General features: G+C 39.3%; 1 protein-coding gene across 9 annotated transcripts in view; it reads left to right on the forward strand.

The window, feature by feature from the left end:
* The window catches only part of ANKS1B (ankyrin repeat and sterile alpha motif domain containing 1B), a 914,119-nt gene that overhangs the window by 623,783 nt on the left and 263,788 nt on the right, over positions 1-26,548 (forward strand). For all 9 annotated transcript variants that reach the window (XM_033118713.1, XM_033118715.1, XM_033118712.1 and 6 more), the window contains one exon: positions 12,136-12,288. In XM_033118713.1, coding sequence (XP_032974604.1) covers positions 12,136-12,288 — 153 coding nt within the window. The remainder of the gene's footprint in view (positions 1-12,135; positions 12,289-26,548) is intronic.

The raw sequence follows: 26,548 nt of genomic DNA on the forward strand, positions 1-26,548 counted from the left end.
GACTCTCTTACATTTTCACAATACCTAGGATGATATTACATACCAATTGTGCTTAAAAATTTTTGTTGAATTAAATAAATGATAACTACTAAAATTATTGGTAGAGCTGACTCTCTACTGGAGAGTCACATAAGTAGAGCTAAAACTTCTTAGTCACTTCGATGACTGAGATCATTAAAAATTCTGAATTGATCAAAACAAAAAAAAACCAGAAACAAACAAAAACACCAGACTATGAAACTGGAAACATTTTCCTGAGGGCAATCTATTGTTTATTGTACCTGCTGTTCTCATATCAGTGGTGATGGAATAGTTCTTAGAGTGTACCCCTTACTGTAGATAAAAAAGGAGTTCTCTAAAATTCCAGGTAGAGCTTCAAAACGGGGGTACACTTATCTGCATATACTAGACGTTATCGAAATTCCTGCTAAGGATTTTCTAGGTGTGTCATGTCACATATGCACCATTAACCAGACCCCTCACTGACCGTGTGACATCAGCCCTTTTCTGCCTCTCTTGCTCTGGCTTATTGTGGTTAATGGCCCCTGTCACCAAAGCTTCAAACAATACCACCAGAACTTACCAAAAGTGCCCACTGTGCTGCTAATACCCACTTAGGGTACCCAGTCTGTTACTAAGGACTGATGTCTGTGCTGTGGCTACAATGCCCAACATCTTCCCATCAGGACACCTTAGCCAGTGCCAACTGGATGTTCTGCCAGCGTCACTGAAGCCTGCCCGTGTGAGCACCAATGCCAACCGCAGGTGCCCAGTGTTGAGGACACCAGTGTGTGCAGTGTGGCACTAGCTCTGCTCACTGGTGCCAATTCTGCTGACTCCTATTGTTCCCAATGTCCCCAAAATGTTTCATAATACAGCTTTCTTATTGAAGCATTTCTTTCTTAAGGCATGGTCAGTGGGAGCTGGGCCAGGGCCCACTCAAAGGGCCAGATCCTGAAATCCTTTCAGAATCACCCATCCCCTCGGACACTTGGCTGTTGTTCCTTGAATCAGATGCAGATGCTTTGACCACCTGTTTGAGCAGAAGCAGAGTCTTCGGAAGCCCTGGATTCCTCACTGAAAATGGACCCATGCAAGACCAGTCCTGCCAGTCACCCAAATATTCATACACAGGATATGTGAGCACAGTTCTGCTTCAGCTGAGATCCGTTTCACACAGCTGCATCCATCAGACTCACAGCTTCCCCGTCTGTGTTAGAAAACAGGAACAGTTTGTGTTTCAGCAAATCATCCAGAATCTGACCACTTCTCACCAGCTCTACTTCCGCACCCTGTCCAAGCACTGGCCTCCTTCCCCTGGGTTACCTCCACACCTCTGAACAGGACTTCCTGCTCCTACGCTTACCTCCCTGTTAACTATTCTCAATGCAGCAGCCAGAGTGAGTTCGCTGGAACATACACCATATCGCGTCACAGCTCTGCTCAAATTCTTGCACTGGCTCCCCATTTCCCTCAGAAATGAAAGTCAAAGTCCTTACAAGGCTTTCAAAGCTTGACTTTACCTGACCCCTAATTACCTCTTTGACCTGCTCCTCACTCCTTTCTGCTGCTCCAACCCCAGTGGTTTCTCTGTTGTTCCTGAACAGACACCAGGCCCAATCCATCCTGAGGTCCTTTGCTCTATTTGTTCCCTCTAATTGGAATTTTCTCCCCTCAGTGGCCAACACAGCCAATTCACCATCTTTCAATCTTTATTCAAATCTTGCCTTCTGAATGAAGCTTCCCCTAACCACCCCACTTAATACTACACCTCCCGCCTCCACACACACTCTGCAACACTTCCAGTCTTCCTGCTGTACTTTCTCTTTTTTTCACAGTACTTGTCGCCTTCTGACATAATTTCCTTATTTATTATGCTTGTTAACTATTATCTGTTTCTCCCACTGAAATCTAAACTCCACAAGGACTGGCATCTGTCTATGTTTCGTTCACTGATGTATCCAGAACAGCACCTAGAATATAGTAGACATGCTATAAGCATTGAATGAATGAATGAATGAATGAATGAATGAATGAATGAATGAACAGATGAGTAGATTGAGTGGCTGGATGGATGAATGGATGGTAGGTTCTCATTTTTGTAACTCCTTTACTAATTTTAGGCCACCATGTGAATGCTATCTTTTATACTGCCCTACCAAGTCAGAACTCAACTAATTCATTTGTACACTGCTAACTTTGGTTTTACGATAGATTTATGTTTGAACTACTTCAGTGGATAATGTTATTATGCATATGCCTGGAGGCTCTGAGAAAGGACTTGCTTTTTAAACATCAAATAAATAGAATTGACATTCAGAGCATTCATTATCTTCTGAAGATTCAAGTTTGGGGAAATTTTTTTAGTTGAGACTAATAACTTGCAAACAATGTTCCTGATGGATAGCAGCATTTAAAGTTTCTGTTTTAAGAGCAAAGCAGTGTGCTATATAACCATTGAATAGCTGCGTGAATATCAGAAAACGTGTACTGTCAGAGGAAAAAAGAGACCCCATGTCTTTTTTCTAAATATAGTTCACATCACTGGTGGAGCTTGAAAATGTGAATGATAGTGAGAGCTGTTCCGCACCTTATTCTAGTTGCAAAAATCCTCTTCATCTTTAAATCAGAGCCCTTGTTTGTTAAAAGAGCTTTGTGACAAGGAAATAAATCAAAACAAATAGTGATATTTAACAAAGGGCTCTAGGGTCGACATTATCTCAATAAGGATTTTAGAAGTGAAAAGATGGTTTAGAAGTGAAAAGATATATATATATATATACACACACACGTGTGTGTGTGTGTGTGTGTGTGTGTATCCTTTCATTGAATTTTTAAAGGCACCCCTTTTACTAAAAGCTTTAGTAAAAGTATGACAAAATCATTCAACCCCAAGGACCATGTTTATGTGTGTCCTGTGTTGTGGCTGTAATATTCTTTTCATCCACATCCCCGCAGATCTTACCTGACAGATAACTGCTGGGTTCTCAGGCGATGCTATCTATAGACAGTAGTTGCTCTGTGTGCACAGGTGAAACTGAGACGACCAGTGCCTGACTAGCAGTCTGACTAGTAGTGCTTTCAAAGCCATAAAGAAAGAGATTGTTTTGTACTTGCTGTTATCATTGTCATTTTTTTTCCTTACTATGATTTATGGAACTTGTTTGTTTTGGCAACTTCACTCCTTTAGCTTGTGGTCAGTCTAGCCCCTTTGATGAAAGGGGGCGCACCTCTTTCATCAGATGCCTAGAGGCTAGATTCATTTGGCTAGTGCTTTTATTTTGCTCACTAACCAACTATTGTGTGCTGTAGGGAGTTGATCACCATGTGTCTTGAATACATTTCTTATATTTGCACTCCCTGTTGTCCATTGTTTCACTTTCAGTTGCCTCCGTGATCTAACACTTTGTCAAAATAAGAGATACCTCAAGCCCTCTCTGGGATAGACCTTAATTTGTTTCTTTTATTTACAAAATAGAAATCATAGGGCATTAAGGGGCATTACCCAGCCCAAAGCACTTGACTTTTTCTTTTATTTCCCCAAAATGTAGTGCCAAATAATATCCAAATATTACCTCCTCACTGTGCCTTCCCTTTGCCTAAAGCTGAGATTTTTCAATCATCTGAACATTGCAGGGACCCCAAGTGGGTGAGGCTCAGGTGGTAGTGGGGGGAAAAAATAGAGGTTACCACTCTCTGTAGTTGGAAGTCCACACTGACCTCTAAACACAATTCACTTACCTCTGTGGGTTTAGGTTTCCTCCCTATTCTTTTCTAGAAATTGCATCCATAACAGAGTCTGATTCTAAACAAAGGGGCTTCAAGAAACAGACCTGTACATGTGTCCCCTCCCTGGGTGCAGATACTCAGCACAGAGACCTTATCACACCTGCTTCTCAACAATGACCACAGTGTACCGATCCTTTCAGTTCCCACAGAAAGGATATCATTACAGGGACTAGCCAGGGTCTCAGGTTTCATAAAGGGCATTTTCCCAGAGATCATCTAAAACCCCTCACAAATGAGATGCTGTGTGTGAGATCACTTTGGGATCTTTCAAGTCTCCTATGGTTATTAGGTGATGGTCTTATCTTTAATAGTCCTATCCATTTTGTAGGCGTATCTCTCCCAGCAAAGTCGTACTGCAATAGCACTTAGATGGTGATGGGTAGACTTTTTGCTGGGGCCTTGTGGTCTGTGGATCTGCCTTTCTCTTTCATGTTCAATCAGTCTTTTAAGAGCCACTGATGAAATAGCACAGTGATGTCTAAGCCCAGGTGTCAGCCTGTATGAGATTTGATCCTCGCACTACTTGATAGACCTGCATTTGGACTTGGCAGCACACTGTCTGCTCGCACTGCTTGTCCTGATTTATTTTCAGGGCTGCTGTTAGTCCAAGTCTTGGATAGCAGCAGGACAGAGCAGAAAAGTCTAGAACAAGGAGCATGAATAGAGGGAGCTAGCCAACAATACCGGCTATCTGTGTGACAAAAGTCATCAGGGAGTCTGCGAGTACAGAGAACATCCAGGTGGGGAAAGGGAAGCCACAGTCCATTGCAGCCTTCTAGGCAAGTTTAAGTAGCTGTGCAGGGGTGCTGCACAGGTTTACACAAATGACAGATTTGTGTGGTTGTGCCCAAGGAATGGCATGCCATATGGATGGCTGCCTTTGCCCACGTGAGGACCTTTACCAGGTCACATACAAGGTCACAGCTTTCACTAAGTCCAAACCAGGTAGCTTCTGAACCCTTACAGCTGTTTTAACAGAAAGATTTTTAACCCCCAAATTAGCTCCAGCTAATAATTCCTCTTGTGCTATAATTTCCAAGAAAGGCAAGCAAAATCCCCAAAGCCAAAGACAAGCCCTCTACCTCACCCCAATCTGCCCTGCATTCTTCGGCTCTTACTGCTTTGTCTCTGACCTTCCTCAAGCCTGAGTCCTCAGTTCATACCCCTTTCCATGCCTTTTCCGTGTGCTTTCTAAAAACCTTCATCTCCCTACTTCTCCTGCCATATAAACCCAAAAGAATACTCTATAGTGCACATACTGCTTCCTCATCTCTAACTCACACCTCATCTCAGCACAGCCTAGCTTCTGGGCTCTTTTCAGTTGGGTCCCAGGGACCAATCTTCCAGATCCCATGGACACTTCTTTTTCCTCATCTTGTTGGACCTCTCTGCAGCATTCCCTCACTACTGATCATACCCTCCTTGAAACTCTATTTCATCCACTTCTCTTCTTATCTGGATCATTTGATTTTTGAACTCCTGGATATATGAGGTCAGACAATTAAGTTCAAGAACTCATCCTAGAAGAAGTGCTACATACCTCATTGCTGAATATCACTGCGGTCACCTTCGAAGTACTCCCTTTGGGAAGCTATGCACTGACACCAGCACCCAGTCCACCCTTCAAAGCAATGTTGACACTCTTTCTGGTATGGACATTAGAGCTGTCATCGTATTATACTTGATGTCCTGAATATCTTCCTTTCAATATTTCCTTTATGTTAGGGTAAAGAAAGAAGTCATTAGGGGCCAGATCAGGTGAATAGGGAGGGTGTTCCAATACAGTTATTTGTTTGCTGGCTAAAAACTCCCTCACAGACAAGTGCCATGTGAGCTGGTTCATTGTCGTGATGCAAGAGCCATGAATTGTTGGCGAAAAGTTCAAGTCGTTTTCATCTAACTTTTTCACGCAGCCTTTTCAGCACTTCCCAATAGTAAACTTAGTTAACTGTTTGTCCAGTTGGTACAAATTCATAATGAATAATCCCTCTGATATCAAAAAAGTTTAGCAACATCACTGCAACAAGTTCGCGAACTTAATTGTCAGACCTCGTATCAATATACCTAAATTTTCCCAAGACTGAAGCTTCCTTTGCTTCTATCTTTGATTTCCGTCCCAGTTTGGCTTTCCCCCCAGACTTTGGGATTCAACCAGTTGATCAGTTGCCTCGTTATGCTCCCGTTATGAATGCCTCCTGCCTGCCCACCACTCTCCCTCGCAGATTAGTGCGTCCCATTCGTGCACAGCAGCACGCTGGCCTGGCAGGACCAGGGAGCTGTCTCTCTTTAGCCCTTTCCTGCCGCACGTTCCTGCTGAAAAAAGCGTTTTATCGTTGCTAATTTGAGAAAGTAGTCGGTGTTCCTTGTGGATGCCACTGAAGTCTCATGAAAGAAGTGTGGATGCCATCTGACCTTTAGGCTAAATGTCCTATCTTGTCATGTTTTTTATAGTTTTGTCTCTTTGAGCTGGCGGATTTTTTTTATTTACTTTATTAATAAATCTGACACTAATTTGATATTAATTTACAAATTATAGAATTGCAAGATTTAGGAATTATAAAGGAACTCTAAGATCATTTGGTCCAACACCCTCATTTTATAGATGAAAACACTGAAGCTTGGGGAAGTGAAATGGTTTGCCCGTGGTTACACAACTAGTTGATAGTTGAGTCAAGACTGCTGGGCTATGGAAACAAAGCCCAGTGCATTTGAAATACAGCACACTACCTGGAATTGGTTCTTGGTATGTGAAAGTTTTAAACAGTTGTAAACCTTAATGTTAAGCCATAAAAATAGCCCTCATTTTCATAATATGTAGTACAATACACAAATCTCCCCCCAGAAATGGATGCCATGCTACTAAAATTAATTTCTCATTTTATCTTTGTGTGTTCATTAAGTCACTTAATTTAAAAAACATTTAGAAAATTCCTGCCACATGTGAAATGCTTTGCTACAAAGATGATAAGAGCCTACAGAGATAGTAAGACCTTGTTTCTTCACCAAAGGGATCACAGTCTAATGAAGAAGACAGATACTCACATCTCTACCTACAATAGAAAGCAGCCCTTCATGATGCTGTAATAAGATTATGGAAATCTAGCAGAAGACGTGATTAATTTCAAATAACGGGTAAGGGTAGCATTGGAGAGGCTTCACAGAAGAAGGAGTATCTAAACAGGACTGTTCAAGAATGGATAGAATTTCAACAGTAGAATGGGGAATAGCATTCTTGTCAAAGGGAATGGCGTGAGCACAGGCCTTAGATATACAGTGGATTATGCCCCAATAATCTTACTCAATTCAAATAAAGAATTGCTTAGTTTAGGATTAGTAAGGATGCAAGAAGTAGATGTTTACTAGATGACAGTCATATAGCATGAGACGGATGTGGATGTTAGCTCAGCTTAGCTTCCCTCGTCTTTCTCAGCCTCATGAGGATGCATTTGCCAATGGATTCATAAACTGAAGAGTTTGGGTTATTTTATGTGTCAACTTGGCTAGGCCACAATACCCAGATATTTGGTCAAACACTAGTCTAGATCTTCCTACAAAGGTCTTTTTAGAGATGAAATTAACATTTAAATCGGTAGACTTTGAGTAAAGCTGATTACTCTCCATAATACAGGTTGACCTCATCCAATTAGTTGAAGGCCTTAAAAGGAAAAAACTTAGGTCTTTCAAAAAAGAAGAGGGAATTCTGCCCTCAGACAGCCTTCAGACGAGCTGCAACATCAATTCTTCCCTCGGTCTCCAGCCTGCCAGCCTGCTCTGCATATTTCAAACTTGTCAGATCCCACAATTGTATGAGCATATTGCTTAAAATAAATCTAGGCAGATAGATAGATAGATAGATAGATAGATAGATAGATAGATAGACAGATAGATAGATAGAAAGAAATATAAATAGACATAAATGTATGTGAGTGTGTGTGTGCATGTGTGTGAGTATGTGTGCACACACACACATCCCAGTGGTTCTGTTTCTTTGAATAACCTGACTAATACAAAGACCAAGGGTTTCAAAACAAGATGTGACTCTATTAGTCAGTTTTCCCCATATGTCAGCATTTCAGTGGTTTACAGCAACAAGAATATATATATATACTTATTTTTCTTACTCATGGGTCCATGCATCCACTGGGGTTCAGCTAACGTAAGCTGGTTTGCCCACTCTCCACTGAGCTAGGCTAGACTCCGAGCTTTGGATTAGAATTAGGTTTGCCGCACAAGTCTTCATCTTTCTTCTGGGACCAGCAGTTATGCAACTATTCTTGTGGCAGAGTGTAAGAACCCAAAAGGATGAGCACGTCGTAGCACAGAGGCCTCATCTATAAACCGCCACACTGACACTTCCACTTATTCCACTGGCCCAGTAAGTACATGGCCAACACCAACGGGATGGGGAAGATACTGCAGCCACCAGTGGGATACAGTGCAAGGGGCACAGAGGCATAGTTATAATACAGGGAGAGAGCAAAGATTTGGGGAACAAGTCAATCTCTTTGCGTGACTTTGTGTGCTATATTTCTGAAAAATAACTGTCAGCTGAGGGAAGGAGGAGTATAAAGAAGTGAGCAGACATAAACCCTTTCTAAAACAAGATAGGAAAGGAAAGAGGAAGGGATGGGAGAAGAAAGAAGAGTTTTTATTAGAACTTGAACAGATTAGCAACCAGAAGACTCAATATTATTTCAAAATAAACATGGCCTTGATTTAAGACAGTGGGGAGGGACGAGAACTAAGGGTTCCTGAAGACCTATGATATTCGAAGCACTGTGATAGACAATTTACATACACTATTATCATATAATTCTTACAGCAACATTTAGGGTAGATACTATTGTCAGAACTGAATTGAAAGACATTTTGGAAATCAACTTTATAAGACTTGTTGGCCGAATTAGATATGATGGTAAAAAGTAAGATGACTCCTAAGCGTTTACTTGGGCAGTAGTGTGATGGTTCTCCATTAACTGAGATGGGAAATGCAGAGGGAGGGCCAGTCTGTGAGTTGAAGGAGATAGATTTGTTTTTGACTTGTGTTTGAGATACCCATAGGACTTCTACAAATAGGACATCTGTAGGAAAGCCTACAAATGGTTGGTAATTTGTATCTTAGAGCTCAAGAAAGGAAGCCAGTCCTTGAAAAACACTCCAGAAACAAAGACAAAAGCATTCCAAGCATGGAAGATGATATTAGCAAAGATATGAATGTGTCTTGCACAGTTCATGTTGGTGGAATGGCTAGCAATTTAGCATATTGTTTAAACATGCACGTGTCTAATCATATGTATTAGGCTGCATGTAGCAGAGTAGTGTGAGATTAAATTGAAAAGATAAGATTGTACTTGATCACAATTGTCCTAGAATGTTGTAACTGGACATTTGGGCTTTTATCAAGAAGGAGACACTATAGGTTTGTTTTGGTGCAAAGGTTGGCTTTTTGGAAAACTGATGGAGCAGCAAGGTATAAGGTGGACCAAAGGTGGGAGTCCGTGTGGAAAGCTATTGCATTAGTTTTTGTAAATTCTAACGAGGAAACCTAAACAGGGCAGTGGGAGTAGGAACAGAAATGAAGGAACAGATGGGAGAATTGCTTTGAAAGAAATTATTGTTGTAGCAAGGAACCATTCTGCATATCATTAAATACGTGTCAAGTTAATTTTGTAACTTCATATGGCTCTGATGGCTTCCTCTCTTCAGGTATGCAGAGCCTTTATAATTTATTGGTCATCTGTTCACATAATTTTTAATTAAGAGTTATAATTTCCACGATGGAGCAACTGTAACTGTTTTGCTCTCTGCTATTTCCACAGCAGTCATCAATATAGGCACTAAATACTTACTGAATGAGTGGATGGATGTGTTGCTGCCTCTGCACACATCAATGTCCCCGTTTCCAGGTTCTCTTCACTCTTGCCCTCCACCTTGCCCCTGTCTCTCACAATCCCAGCAAATATTTCCCTCATTCTCACCTCCTTAAATTTGGTCTGGGAGAAATTGCCTCTGGGCAGTACCCAGATTACTGAGAAGTCTGCATTCAGTGAGATACTGATGTGACTTTTTTCCCTAATCCTGCCTTCAACCAAATTCAATTGATTCTCTCTTTACTAACTTTTAATGTTATCTCCATCATATCCAATAACTTTCCAGTCATGTAAAATATTGAAAATTCAGTGCCGATCCAGTTAAGCCTCCAATTTTATTTTCTTCACCCTCCACCCAACCCCGAAGTTTAAGCTGAAGTTTAGACTTTCCCTAGGGGACTGACACCTCTCTCTTTTCTGATTCCACATGCCTTAGTGCTGGGGCAAGGAAGGATTAGGGGAGAGGCAAACATTTTAATACTTAATTAGGTTTGCTTCACAGAGCTCTGCTGGGCTTCCCCACCAAAGCTCCTTCGCCAACACAGACCATCAACAACGATTGTGTGGGAGGTGGCCACTGACGGCTCTTTCAAAGGAGTGATGTGTCATTTGGGGTGACCTGTGGGAACCCCACTGCACAGTTCTCTGACTCTGCCCCAGCTGGATTCTTCAGGACTTCTGAAGCTTATCCCTAGTATCTACTGTTGAGATGTACAGTTTCGTTATGGCTAACAGCAAGGCCTCCCTTCCAGGCTGCTAATTTCAACTCCAGTGGGTCTTCCTTTTCTTTCTCTAGTTATTTCCTTATGGGACAACCAGGGAGTTTCTGGGACTGGGGTGATTTTTCAAGTTAGCAGAGTTGGTTCCACCACCTCTTAATATGTAAGTCCTGGAGGATGTACCTAGCCCAGTATTTTTGTTACTCTCTATAGAGTATGAAGGTACTTAATACCGTTGAGCCTCAGCTTTGGGTCCGAGTCACCAATGTTACACACACATAACATCTGGTTATGTGGGAATGCCACTAAACTTCTGTGTGCAAACCTTGAGTTGTCATTTACATTTGTAGCTACTCAGTGTCATAAACACTGAGTTAAGTGTTACAGGAACAAACATTTAATGAGTAGCTCAAATGGGTTAGTCAGTGTATAAGTGAAATACAAAAGTCTGATGCCGTTCAGACTCTAATGCAAATAATGAATTACACTGTAACTTTAAAATAGAGGACATTTAAACCTCAAAATGGAAAACAGATTGGGGAGTGAAACAATTAGAAAGAGGAAATGAGAAAAAGTAACTTAAAAGTGAAGGACTAAGGAGAATCTTAGCAATGAGAATAATGCATAGTGATAGAAAGCCCAGCACATTTGAGATTACAATCTGAATCCCTAACGCCCAGACTAATCTTTTCTCTGCTCACAGATCAGAATCATATAGACTTGCATTAATACTTACATCTTTGAATCTGAAGGAAGAGGAAAATGTAGTTTGTATTTCACCCAATTTTGCTGTTCCCATCATGAATTTCACTGAAGGACCATATCAGGTTGTTGAGGTGACAGCTGTCCTCAGTAACTCAAGTATTAGGTACATAGTATGACACACAAAGCAGCACAAGTCTTACAAAGTGAGTTACTTCAAAAACCAGGAACTGCAGATTCAACTAAACTTTGAAATAAAAGTTTAAGGACTGGAATAATCCCTACAAAATTTTAAACCCAGAAGTTTTGCTTAAATTACTTTCACACTCCAATTTAAACTCAGAAGCATTATGTTGCTGTCACGCTTCTTTGTTCTTCTAAAGTAAAAAAAAAAAACAAAACACAAAAAGATCTGTACATAGCTGACAAAAAATAGGAACCTGTCTGCCAGTAAGGTCTCTATTCATGCCTACCATTCTGTAGAGCCGATGGAGAACACATGGTCTTTAAACGCTCAAAAGCCTTTCTCTACTGGCTTAACAGAGCAGCAGTATGTTTCTCCAGCAGGTTTGCACTGCCTACAATGCATGTCTTGCATAAGCACAAATTCCTTTGGATGTTTAAATGAAGTCATGCAGTATTTTCATATGCTTTGATGTTGTGCATATGAGAATTATCATCCACATTTTGAGATTGCCATCCCTTGTGCATTCAGCACTGAATTTAATACTGCTTGACTGACATCGTTTTAAATTCCATCCAACAGAATGCCAATAATATCTATAACAGAAGTTTGACATATTTAGTCCTCTCAAATATGGAGTTTATTTCACAGCTAAACTGGAAAATTTGGGGTGCATTTTTTAAAACAAAGTCAGCGTGAAAATTATTGACTTAGAGTTGTGCCGAAAGTATTTTGGTTTCCCTTACTTCCTTATCCAGAAGGAGGTATTGCTTCATATCAGATAAATTTCCAAAATGGCATGATGCGTTCTGTTGTTGGAACACAAAGTAGACAGTTTAAATTAATCCTGATGTTATTTTCTTAATTACAGATGAGACCCATTGGCCACGATGGCTACCATCCCACCTCTGTCGCCGAGTGGCTGGATTCCATCGAGCTAGGTGACTACACCAAAGCCTTTCTAATTAATGGCTACACATCGATGGACCTGTTGAAAAAAATCTGGGAGGTTGAACTTATTAATGTAAGTTGGTCTCTTAAAGACACCTTAGCCCTTTGACCCTTTATAAATGAAATTCTTATCGTAGGTGGTTAATTTTTTCTTTCTTTGGAAATGTTTTGACGTCCAAGTATTTACAGTTATGCCTTCTGTTTTAGATACACAACTGTCTTGGTTTCAGTCAAGCTCCACAGTCATTGTCTTTTCAAGTTTTGGTGTGGGGAAACTAAGAGGGCTCTCAGGGTATTTTGCGTTAGAATCTAAGAGAATCTTCCAAGCATTTTTGGCTTTTCCATTTGAGGAAATCTTGTCAGTTTAGGATATGGACGTGATAGCTAATTGGCTCGCATTTTGATCTTTGTTCATCTTCATTGTTAAAGATGAAAGTTATTTTTAGTTGTCTATCTCTATTGTATTTCCTTATCTCTATTCCTTAATTGCAGATACAAACCCTATACTTAAAGAGACTGCTTCTGATCTTATTAAATAGGCTGCTATAATATCAAAATTTTATTTTCCATAACTTATACCCAATCTTAAGTTGTCTCTGTTTTATTCATACACTTGGCTTAGATTTTCTGTAAAAACTGGCCAACATATGTTGCCATGTATTCAAGTCCAAAGAGATCGACTAAATGTGCACAAATACTTTTGTTATTGATACTTCTCTCATTTCATTTTTACTGGCTTTTTATTTCTAATGGCATAAAGGAATGGAAAAGATGAAAATGTAATATATAGTGACGATGTCTTTGCATTATATTTGGCCGTTCTTTCCAAAAGTGAGTGAGAAATCATTTAACCTTTTAGACAATGTCTTAGATTTAAATTCTATATTCTAATAACTGAAAAAGTATTCATAAACTAAAAGATAAAGCAAATAAATTTCTGCTAGTTCAAAAGTGTTCTGTTCTATTCTTTATGCCACTTTATCTCCAGATATCCAGTCCTAATGAATACATGTCATTTCATTAATTATTTTAAGTGATGGTCATTAGTAACTAGTTATTTTTTGCTTTTAAATAATATCTTTTCTAGAACATCTCATAAAAAATGTTCTTTGATGTAAAACTCACTTAATTAAATTCTTGGCTCCTTCTTCTAATTTCCCATCATCTACTCTTAGCTTTCTGTGCTTACTCTCTCACAAAAGCTATCATTACTTCAGAAGAAACTTGCTGTCTGACTAAAAGCCTCTGATTAATTTTGTTCTCAGTCTGTGTGGCAATGAAACTAGCTGAAACTGTATTTCTTTTTGGTTGTGTCAAGCAGATTTCAGTTCTCCACTGAGAACTCGACACTCTGAGCCATTTGTTAACGGGGTACCCTCCATAGATCAAACAACCTTGCTTCCAGTTAAGTTGCATTCTAGCCAATGATATAACTTGACAAATATCTCTTATGTGACATCTTCTGAATAATACGGCTCTCCAATGAAGAACAAATACGATGGATAGATAGCACAAGAGTCATTCAGCTAACTGCCATTATCAGCAATCTCTCATTGAAAAGAATGGATTCCAATAGAACTCTATTATAAAATGTTTGAAGCAAGTATCATTAAATAAAGCAAGACTGTATCTTCTCAAAATCCAAACACTGGGACTAGCATTTTGGATCCCCACCTTCCCCAATGCTGTCGGCACTGGCAGCCTTGAGATCCCTGTTCAGTCACTGTGACTAGGCCTCGTGACGGCAAGGTCCGCGGTGCCAGCAGGTTTCCTGCCAGGGCTCAGGGGCCGATCCACCACCACCCACAGGGCCAAGCAGCCTTGGGTTGGGACAGCAATATAGACTTTCCCACCCAGACTGGCCCTTTACAGGTTTTCCCTCTAGTCACATTTGCTATAAGACAGTTTGACTTCAGTCTCGAGAGCAGCAGTGGCTGTCACACGCATTGTATGAGATTTGAAAAAAACATAATCACTGTGTTTTAGACTTTGAGACCAAATTCCTCTGGCCTGGAGTACAGCATCAGTATCTAACGCCAGCCTTTTTCCTTGTTTTATTTTATTTTATTGCCCTTAAAATAAACTGGTGAAATGTAAAGTTCCTTGTGACATCTTTCTGGGCAAGTGCACACTCATGATGAAGAGGCTTTGCAAGTCATTAAACTCAGAAGGTATATTTATTATGGACAAAAACTGATCTGTTCCTTCAGACTTGGAAATCAGAGAACAAAATGTTTGTGTCCATCAGAGCTGTTGTAACAGTAGTTCATTTGATGGTTTAGGATTGTTGGGTTTTAAAGTGAGAGAAAAGCACAATATGTGTGTGCCTTCCGGCTTACGAAGCTTTTGATTGGTCTTAAACTCAAGACTTTTATTTATCTCAACTAATATGGGAAGGTATCCAAATATAAGATAACATCATATGTAATTTATAGGCCCAGTAAATATATATAGGTACCCATAATATATAGGTACCTATATTATAGGTACCCATAATTTGTTGTTTTCTAGCCTAACGGGAATGTACAGTCACCTTGAGTTAGAGCAAAGCTTATTATGGAAATTCACATCCTTAGTCTTTGTAATGACTGACTAGTTTTAAGGAAACCAAATAGCTCCAGTAACTGTCGTTCTCCGTCAAGTGAAGGGAGAAGGGCAAGTGTTGGCTGTCTCTGATACAGAGGTCTGCTGGTAGAGGGGAAGAGAAAGGAGAATGAGGAGGCTGACTCCTGATATGATTACAAATAACTTCAGCATCTTTAAATAGTATTGATTAAGCCTTCAATTTCACACGCTATTATGCTTAGTATTAGACAAATAATAATACAGCCTCAGTGAGCACAGTAAGTTTATTCAAAGTATTTTCATTATGAAATGAAAACTATACATAGTTGCGACTTAAAAAGTACAAATACATTTGAAATTGTAATCTTTCAGAAGGTCTCCAACTATCTTGTTCTTGGTAGAGTACGTTGTTACCTTTGAAAAACAAGGTTATTTGAATAACCTAATAAGGGCTTTGGTCACAAAGCTACCCAAGCGTAGGGGTGAGGGAGAGTAGTGGAAATCTCACATCTAAAATCAGCGTTCTTGGCAGGGGAAATAAAGCATAGAGAGACTTTGAATACATAAGATAGTGCCAATTTTACAGATCCATATGTGTCTAGACTTAGAGAAAGATGCATGTGCCAATAATTGTTCCCTTTATTCCTTAACCTATGCTTTATATTCAAAATATATTATCAATATCTCTGTTTTGTTTCTGTGTCTGCCTCTATCATTAGTTGAATCATTAACCTCACTTTTGCATTGATAGTTTGGTATTAAAATATGAATATGTTGGGAGAGATTGTCAGGCAAATTGTTCCCTCTGCAGATGCTAGCTAGATGAAACTAGCTTGAATTATAGTCTTCTGCAAAGGCTTGTTAAGAGAATTAAAGATGAGTTAACAGTACATAAGTACATGAATGTTTTTAAATCAGAAGGTTTGTCAGGCTTTACATACAGTATTACCAAGTTTGCACAACAATTCCTACTGCTATTGACAGGCTCAGCAGCCCTGCGTGGGGGAAATTTCAGGCAAAAGAGCTATATATTCCCTATGTGAAATATGTATGGATAATTATGAAATTACCCATTTTCTAGACAAAAATGTATTGCAATAATGAAAAACAATATTAATTTATTTTACCGCTGTGTACATACCTGCTAAGGGGATTTTGATAAGACTAAATAAATTTGAACTCTGTCTCCTTTATTAATCTGTGAATCTCAATGTAGAATATATCATTAATTTCTTCCCAATGGATTTACCAAAGCAATCATTCTAGCTCAGCCTTATGATATCCTATTGTATTGATAATGATAAGCATACACATTGAAAGAACCAGATAAAATTTAGTCTTCAGTGCATGCTTAAGTCTCTGCTAATAGCTGCAAGAATAGCTTTAAAACTCTAACTGCAGTGGTTGGTTGTGTTTCAAATACCTTAGGGCAGAAACAAATGAAATAACTAAGGTAGTAATATCCATGTGTCCCATGAAAATCATTTGGACGTATTTTGCAACAGTAAATTAATTAGAAGATCATTTGCCTTTTGCCTAATAGCAGCTGAAACTATACTTACATCTCTCTTTTGATTAGGACTGTCAATTTGTGTGTTTTTTTGCAATGTTGTTGATTTAATTTCTACCTTTCCAGGGGAAATATTGTGATAATCTAATCACTTGGAGATGTACTGAGAAATTTTCAAAGGAAACATTCTAACTTTGTGTTAAATCTGTAATAGTGTGAGTTTATTTGCTTTAAATGCTGTAGAAATATAGTCCTATCGGTATCAAATTTAGACTCATTACTTGTTTTAAGGTTTTTATTTCATGATCAGCATTATAAACTCACACGCCTATGTACCTTACCCTCATTGCTAGAGTGACGATTAAATTTACTCCCTAAAAGCCTTTTTGCATTTTGTGTGTAAATGTACGTGCGTGTGTGTGTGTGTGCACGTGCCTATTGGATAAAGACAAATGGTAACTTACACTCCCAACCAAGAAGAATAATCAACAAATCCATAAACTGCAGGGAAGAGTGGGTAGGATGGATGTTATAATTCCATCTCCAAAACCAACTATTTTAAGTAAAAGGTTATACCTTCACTGAGGATATTAATAAATGAGAAAAAATATTCATGTTTACACACCTGGGAAGCTACATCAATCAACGTTTCAAATGTTAAAAACCTTAATCAAAGCCAAAGGCTTTAACTAAGTAGATATGAGTATTCAAGTGTAAAGCAAACCTCATAAATTATCTTTGGATTTAAGCGTTTCATTTATACCCGTGTACAATACAGCTAGCTCTTTACAAACCTTCAGGACAGCAAGACACAGTGTCTGAGCTTCAGGTTTCTTCAGGTTTCTATCAGGTGAAGCTCCTGGATTCCACCACCCCCCACTCACTGCATCTAAATTGCAAACTCTTCCAGTCATTCTCTTGAAGCTTTCCTCACTCACTTGGCCTATATTTTGGGAAAAAACACCCTTTTTCCTCCTCATGTGAGATGGACAGTCTTTTTCCAAGTAAATACTCACTTTCCAATAATTTTTAGCCCTTCCACATAGGGCTCGGTTGTTGGTGATGGACTAGGGCTGGCATTATTCATTCCACTATCTTTCAGCACATGTTGCATATCTATGCCTATTTTGTTGCTCTTAACTTTGGAGCCTTGACCTAAACTGAGACAGAATCATACCACAATAAAATGTACTTAAACACTGTATCCTCATTGGAAGGAATATTGCTTTTCTTTGCACTGGAAGTGAATTTGCACTCTTGCATCACCTCGGGGTCAATATTAGGGAAATGGGCACTATTAATGTGTTGGTATTATAATTAGTGAAACACACACACACACTCACACACACACACACACAGAGACACACACACACACAGACAATGAAAATAAACAAGGCATTTGGCCTGAAAACATGGTCCTCAGCATTCAGTAACAAATGAAGAACTGAAACCCTCTGACTAGAGCCATTTATGTGCAAAAGGGAAATCCTGTTCCGATTATCCAGAAATGTCTACCCTAAAAAAAGTGATTTTACTGGACATCTGTTTTTTTCCCACCCGGATTCCATTCAGTCTTCTGCTGATTAAAATTAAAGCATTCAAAATGTCCTGCCCTTCCCCATTCCATACCTGAATGTCTGACCTAGATCCAAGCCACACTCAGCCTTACAGCCTTTCCACCCACTCCCGCAGCGACAAAGAATTCCTCATCAGGACCGTTCTTCATAGTTTGATGGCGCAGTGCAAAATGAAAATATGAGGCCCCTTGTTCAACAGTTATTAAAAATTTTAAGTCAATGACATCAAAACATTAAACCAAACATAAGACCCTTCAACATGCCGGACCATGTCCAACTGCGTAGGTCACACACCCACGCAGCCATCCCTACCCTTCATTCCTTTATGTATACCCTTGTTTCCATCAGCTGTCACTCTCCTTCTACCTGCAAGTCTTCCTTTAACATTTTTTATCCTGTGAGGCTACTAGTAAGGCTTTTTTCTTGCCTGTATTTTTCAAATATATTTTTGCTGGGTATAGAATTCTAGGATAACACTCTTTTATAGATGTTGATCTACCATCTTCTCGTCGCGTTATTTCTGACAAAGAATCTGGTGTTACCCTTTGTTTTTTTTTTTGTTGTTTTTGTTGGTGTTGTTATTCCTCTGTACATAACAGGTCTTTTTCCCACCTCTGGCTGCACTTACGGTGTTCTCTTTATCACTGTTTTTGAGCAATTTGATTATGATGTACCTTAATGTTATTTTCTTAATGTTTCTTGTGTGTGAAGTCTTTTGAGCTTCACAGATATGAAATTTATTGTTTTCATCAACTGTGAAAAAATTTTGGTCATTCTTTTTTGTTTGTTTGTTTGTTTTCTGTGAAATAGTTATATTTCTTTTTTCTCTTCAAATTTTCAAAACTTTTATATAGAATTATAACATACATTAAAAACTCCACGTATACCATAAGTGTACAGCTTCATAAATTTTCACAAAAAGAGCACACACATGTAAATAACACCCAGACCAAGAAATAGAAAATGAACAGCACCCAAAATTAACAGCACCTCATGGCCACTTCCAGTCACTAATCTTCCCATGCCCCCCACGGCAACTACCATCCTTATGTCTAACGGCAGAGCTCAATGTGCTTGTGTTGTATGGAATATTCTTGCATGTACCTTCTTTAATTTACCTTTCATTGCATATAATTGTAGGACTGTTCATTCTCTCCCATTGCTGTGTAATATCCTCAACTTGATTTTACAGCTTTATTAAGATATAATTGGCATGTGATACAAGTCGTCCATTTGTAATGTACAATTCAATCATACTTCATATATTCACAGTTGTAGGATCACCAAAATCATTTTAGTGTAGTCTAAAACATATAAAATTAGCCGTGCTAACCATTTTTAAGTGTACAGTACAATAGTGTTAACAATATGCACATTGTCGTGCAACAGAGCTCTAGAACTTTTTCATCTTACAAAACTAAAACTCCATCTCCATTGAACAATAGCTCGTTTCCCCCCATCCCCCGCCCCTAGCAGCCACCATTCTACTTTATGTTTCTAAGAGTTTGACTACTTTAGATACCTCACATGAGTAAATCATGCCGTATTTGTCTTTTTGTGACTAGCTTATTTCATTTAGCATAATGCTCTCAAAGTCATCCTATTTGTAGCATGAGACAGGATTTCCCTTTCGATATGGCCGAATAATATTCCATTGCATGGATAGACCACATTTACTTTATCCATCCATCTGTTGGACATTTGAGTTGCTTGCACCTCTTGATTATTATGGATAATGTTGCAATGAACATGAGTGTGCAAATATCTCAAGATCCTGTTTTCAATTCTTTTGGATATATACCTAGAAATGGGATTGCTGGATCCTATAGTGATTTTATTTTTAAGTTTTTGAGGAATCTCCATATTGTTTTCCATAGTGGCTACACCATTGTCATTATTTCTTAAAATATTTTTTCTGTCCTGCTTCCTCTCTCCTCTCCTTTGGAGCTCCAATCACGTGTATATTGGGCCATTTGAAGTTGGACGACAGCTCACCAATGCTCTATTCATTTTTTTCAATGTTGTTTCTCTCTGTGATTCATTTGGGTAGTTTCTATTGCTATGTCTTCAAGTTCAATAATATTTTCTTCTTGTAATATCTAAACTGCCATTATTATCATCCAGTGTGTTTTTCATCTCAGAGATTGTAGTTTTCATCTCCAGCAGTTAAACTTGAGTCCTTTTTATATTTTCCATGTCTCTAACATACTCAATCTTTTCTCTAACTTGTTGAATATATGGAATGTAGTAATAAGAACTGTTTTAATGCCCCTGTCTTCTAGATCTAACATTTGGGTTACTTTGGGGTCAGTTTTGACTGACTGATTTTTCTCCTTGTTGTTTTTGGCACGCCTGGTAATTTTTATTGGATGCCAGACATTACGAATTTGACCTTGTTGGGTGCTGGATATTTTTGTATTCATCTAAATATTCTTAAGCTTTCTTCTAGGACACAGGGAAGCTCCTTGGGCATGCTTTGATCCTTTCAAGTCTTGCTTTTAAGACTTGTTAGGCAAAATCAGAGCATCATTTATTTAGTCTGTGGCTAATGCTTCCACACTATTGAGGCAAGATACTTCTGAGTATTCTAACAATATCCTGTGAATTTCCATGCTTCCCAGTCTGAATACAGTGCAAACTCTTACCAACCCTGTTTGAACTCTGAGTACTATTCCCACTAATCTTTTCAGGTGTTTTTGTTTTTTGAAAAAAAATCTGGCCTCAGATAATTTCCTCATATGCCTGTCCTGATCAGTTCTCTCTCCTCTCCAGTATTCTGTCCAGACAACTCGAGCTACTTTAGTCTCCCTAGACTCTCACTTCCATCTTCTCAATTCAGAGAGTCTTTCAGATTCCCTGGGTTCCTCCTCCCTGAACTTGGCCTGGGAATTTTCTCAAGGTTATAAACTAGGGCAATTGTAGGACTCACTTCATTTGTTTCTCATCTCTCAGGGATCTATGTCCGTCATTGCCTCATGTCCAGGGTCTCAAAAACCAGTGTTTCATATATTTTGTCTAGATTTTTTATTGTGTCAGGTGGGAGGGTAAATCCAACTCCTGCTACTCCATCTTGACCGGAAGCCCAAGTCTATGCTATTTATATTAATCCCTGTAGGCTAGGTCCCCACCCCTAAACAACGGAATAAAAATCTTTGGTGGTGGCCTTCGGGTATTGAGAGTTTTTAAAAAGCTCCCCAGGTGATTTTTAATGTGCAGCCTGAGTTAAAAAAAAAAAAAAATGCTGCTGTAATCAGTAGATATCCATTAACAAGATTTTAATCAGGGGAATGACATGATCAGAAGCAGTAGGCAGGGCCCGGAAACCAACACACTTTAAAAGAAAGAGCTGACTGTGACGGAAGAAGCAGCTGAGTCAGCCGATTCTGCAATACAGCTATTGCTAGCCATGAGCGTATTAGGCGTGACAGCAATAAACCTGTGTGTCTTCTTAGAACCTGAGGGTAGCCCTAAATTGGATGTCATATAGATATTGAGTCAGTTTTCATCATTTTAACCCCACACATCAAGAAGAAAGTAAATTACAGTCGGTATTCAAAAGAAGGCAAGGACAAGTATAATACATTTCAGAAATGTTTTTCAATAGTGGCTAAAATTGTTTCAGTTTGAACCTTAAAAGACTAGGCCTTGGTTATGTGAAAGATTTACTTCTTGTTTATAAAATAAAGAGTAGGACATATGGTGGGTATCAGGGCTTCGAGGGCACCTCTTGTTTCATCTTTATCTTGGAATCAGGTCACTTGATTTTGAATCTTATATCTGCCACTCAGTATGTGACTTTTAAAAGGTCACTTACCGACTCTGGGCCTCAGTTTCTCATTTGTAAAAAAAGGATAATAATGTCTGCCCTGCTGGTTTTGTAGGTTTCCTGTGAGACTCAAAATCACATTATCCATCCCTTTCTCTTCTTTCTCTATTTTACTTTTCTGCTGCCTCTATCTTTCTCTATATTTCTCTCTTAGATCCCTCTCCTAGTATTAGACTGGGAGCTGGCCGGCTCGCTTGCAGCATGCTTTCATAACTCAGTGGCCATTTGCGTCTCCCTGTCAGTACTCACCCATCACAACATAGATAGCCCTGATTATTGCGTAGACTTCAGCCTCTAGAAATCACTGCTCAGCTTCGCTCTCCCCACATCCCCCACTCCTACCCCATTCTCCTTTCCCAGCCTCTCAGCCTCCCGTCTTTTCCTACCAGCTCTGTCACAACCCTCACTGCTCAGTGCTGCTCAGAGGCTTCCACTCCTGGAGTGGGTGAATGTCAGAGGGAATGACTGTCAGCTTTGCATAGCAACATTCAGGATAAAGCTGCGGACAGTCTCACCACCACTCCTCCTTTTTCTGACTATGCTTAGATACAGAATAGCTAGTGTCTTTCCCCCCAACTACATAGCATTGACTCTTGACTCTCAGTCACCCAGTTCTTTCTATTTTTGAAGCAGAAGACCTTGGGGGTAGCTTAGAGGTGAGGGATGTACTCGTTCTCAATTTATCATCTATACACTTAAGCCTTTCTAGAATCTGTTCCAAAGTTTCAGCTTGATGATCTATAAAAGTGGAAACTTCTGAGAGCTTTTTGAAGTAGCTCATTGAAACTGCTCTTCTTAAATAGATAGTATCGTTAATTATAATAAAGTCAGTTATTTTGCTCAGATTTCTAACATGGCATGAGGACTTTTGTTTCTTTAAGAACTTTTTTCTGGAGGTGTGTAGGGAAGAGCCTGTTGCTAAGGAGATCCATTTATGTTTCCGTTAAATAGGTAAATACAGTAAATTGGCTCTGTGCGTCTAGGAACTTTGAGAGGGGAAATAATCTAATGGATTACTCTATAATGTAAAAAATAAAAAGGAAAAGTTCTCCATAAAATGAAAATACATTTTTCATGCTGTTCTGATGGAGAAATGCTTTGGGTCTTTCTTGGTATAAGATCTGACAGAATACTGAACAGATGAGCCTCTATATTCGTAAATGAAATGGAAGCCAAAGAGTTATTTTTGTTAGGAAAAAAACTATTAAGAATTTTGAAGCCTGACATGCGAGCTGCCATAGAAGAGATTGACAATAAATAAAGACTCAGTAAATCATAAAGGTTAACATCATCATTATAATGCGTTTATAAGATTAGTGTTAGAATCAGCCCATTATGAAAATAATTCAAAGCTGGAGATTTTGTAGTTTAGGATTTATACCTGCTTGAAAGATGTTTAAGGTTGATTTAGAGTTTTAAGTTTAGGTATTTTACTAAAGAGATGTAGTATGTTAAATTAAATCTGCTTTCTCAAATTATTTTTTAACTCAAATAAAGAGTTACTACCTGGAACCTCAGAAACCATGTAATTCCTTACTGTGCAGACCTTATGTCTGACACCCTGCTGCCACCTGGTGGCAGCATACCTAAACTACAGGACAAGTGACTAAATCATAAAAATTTCTTAAACACATAAACTGCAAAACAGAAATTATTCAGTGCCAGTTTTATATCAATCCCTGTTTTTAATATTAAAACGTGAGTCAGGAGAGTTTTATTTTTGTAGGCATCAGCCAAACACCAAATACCTAAAACTGTTTAACAAAATGGGGAAAACCCTCTATTATGCCTTCTACTATACCAATTAGATTAATTTGGGATCAGTGCCCTTTTAAATATACATATTTAAATATATATTTATATATTTAAAAAGTAAGAAAAATTCTATTATAGATATGTAATAGTATATACAATATATAATGTACATGTATATATATGATAGTACATATCTATAATAGAATTTTTCTTACTTTTATATAAGTTGCTCTTTGGGGATAATTAGCGTTCCTGAAACTTGAATAGGATCATTAGCTTTTTAAAAATTCTATTTCATAGTAACTGTGGGAAAAAAATACGATAAGTATTTTGCAGTCCTTAACCTCAAAAGGATTTTCAGACTAATGGAGAAGACGGCCATTTATACCAGCTATAACAAGAGTGGTATTAAGGGGAACTGAGTAGAAAACTAGTGTCTGAATCTCAAATTGGAACACAGGGTTTTTTCCTGAGTACAGGGTGGAGATGGGCAGGAGAAAAGGGGCTGGAGGGACCAGTAGAATAAAAAGCAAGCATCAGTGATAGAAGCACAGAAGCTCCGAAAGCAGTCTTCCAGGGTTTGACTCCAACTCTATTTCTTATAGTTTTACTGCCTTGGGCAAGTCACTTAACCTTCTCCAAGCTTCAATTTCCTTGCCTCTAAATGTTGGATAATAACATTATCTATCTTCTAGATAATATTGTTGTCAGGATTAAATGAAATAATCCAGCAAAGCCTTTTGCACAATGCTTTGCAAATAGAAGGCACTCGATTTTTTTGTTGAATGGAAACCAAATGGAGGGGCAGCTTCCAGGTTCCCAAGATGTATGGGATGCATCAGTGTTCCGTGGCCACAGCCATGCTGTGCGACAGTCTGAAAATGCAGTGGCTGAAAGCAGTAAGCATATGTTTAGCTTGTGACTCTGGGGGTCGGTAACCAAGGCTGGGTTTGGCTGGAAATGTCTTCTGATCGCAGCTGACTCCCTCCCATCTGGCACTTGGCTGTAGTCTGTCAGGATATGAGAGTCAACTGGTCTAGGATGGTCTCAGCTAAGACACCTGGGGCGGCTTGGCTCTGCTGCATGTGTCCTGTTCTCTAACATACTCTCCCAGGCAGATCCCGTGGCAAAGACAGAGAGAACTGAAAATGTGCAAGCACTTTTCCAAGCCTGTGTTTGCCCCTGATCTGCTAAAACTTGCACAAAGAAAGCTACATGAGCAACTTAGAATCAAGTTGAGATGGGAGGATATATTTCACTTCTTGATATAGGGAGAACTGAAAATTCACCTGTAAATGGCTTGGATGCAGGTCAGGATGAAGAATTGAGGCCATTAGTACAATCAACCCACCACAGAAGAGAAGTTTTGATTAGAGAAAAGAGAAAATTTTAGAATTTTGGATGATCTTATTGTTTCTAAGCCTCCAATCAAAACCAACTCAGAAAATCTAAAATGATTAATGGTGCTGAAGTGTGAGAGCTCACAGGAAAACAAAAAGACTTGGATAGGGTGCTATAGTAGAGGTCTTAAATGTATGGAAAATTGGGGGACAGGAACCCCCAACCATCACTCAACAACCAGAGAATAATAACTTAGATGGTAAACGTCCTGTATGATAATGAACTTGCTAGGTCTATACAAAGCTGAAAACTCGTTTGTTGGATTAATCGATTATCAAACTAAATTATTTTAGAAAACTAAATGCAGAAGCATGTATCTAATGGAGAATCATTTCCATGCCTTGCTCAAATATTTGCTGCACACCCACTCTGCCCAAAGTGGGTGTGCAACAATTTTTTTTTTTTAATTGAATGTGGTTCCTTAGGTGAGTTGACTCCTCCAGACAGGCACAGGGAATAATAGCAAGAATCACAATAACAGAAGTTTCAGTACCGCCTTCTCTATCTTCCCCTTCGTTAACTGTCAGTCTTGCTCAAGATTTTGTCCTCCGATCTTCTTTCCCCAGTACTATACTCTCGGATGGTAGTATAGTGGAAAGGCACTGTGGAAAGGCACTTTCACATCATCTGGCACTTTCAGGTAGATGGCTGCCAGGTACACATGTGTGGCTTTATACCTGAGGTCCAGGCACTCAGGTCACACAACATCTAAAGTTCATTATTTGTTATGCATGTTCTCGCTGTCCATGAAGAAGAGGCACATTGGAGTCGTGAGACTATGGCCTCTGGTGCTAGACTACCAGGGTTTGCTCTGGCTTTGTTATCATGATATCGTGGTTGTTAAGATATCAGGCCTCAGAGGTACACAGGCATGCACACATACGGGGCGAGGCGAGGCGGGGGGGGGGGGGGCGGAGACCTCTTTTACCACCTCCCAAATGCCAAAACTGAAATATCAACTTCCCTTCAGAAAATGTACTAAAAAGAAAGGGAAAATCCCATACCCAACCTACATCATGTGTTGGTCATTGGAAGCCTAGAGAGACAGGATGAGAAAGTTTTAGAGTAAGAGGACCCCAGATCATCTTCCTTCCCCCACCGTCCCCCCAAGAAATAAATAAACAGATCACCTCTCACACACATGTTTCTTTGGGACTGGCTGCAGCAGATAAGAGCAAGTCACAATGCAAACACCACCTGAGAGAACTAAATCTCTTAGTCAGCTCTCACTTACTGTGAACAACTGTGATCAGGTAATCAGCTGACATAACTTCACCAAGAAAGTGCAGTGTTTAGGGCTTTAGATACAGAGAAGGGCGGAGGGGGATTTAGAACAAATTTATAAATACAGAGAAGCACAAGGGAAAAAGCAGGCTTAGGTGGCAGAGGGAGAAAGAAGCTGGACTTGGAGTTAGATGAACCAAATTCAAATTCTGGTTCCTTACTTCCTCCCAGACAAGGCACTTAACCTTTATAACAGCCCTTACATTTATTTTGGTTTATTCTTGTCACCCCCACTCCTACCAGACACCAAATTCCTTGAGAACCTGACCTCAGAAGCCTCAACTGTATATTCACCCACAATGCCCTTCACAAAGCAGGTCCTTAAAAGTATTCACTGACTGAATTGCTGACAGGGAGAGTGGGGAAAGGAGGATACAGGGGAGCTACAGGAGGCAAGGTCGTCAGGGACACATTT

This window comes from Rhinolophus ferrumequinum, chromosome 10 (genome assembly GCF_004115265.2).
Source record: "Rhinolophus ferrumequinum isolate MPI-CBG mRhiFer1 chromosome 10, mRhiFer1_v1.p, whole genome shotgun sequence".
NCBI lineage: Eukaryota > Metazoa > Chordata > Mammalia > Chiroptera > Rhinolophidae > Rhinolophus > Rhinolophus ferrumequinum.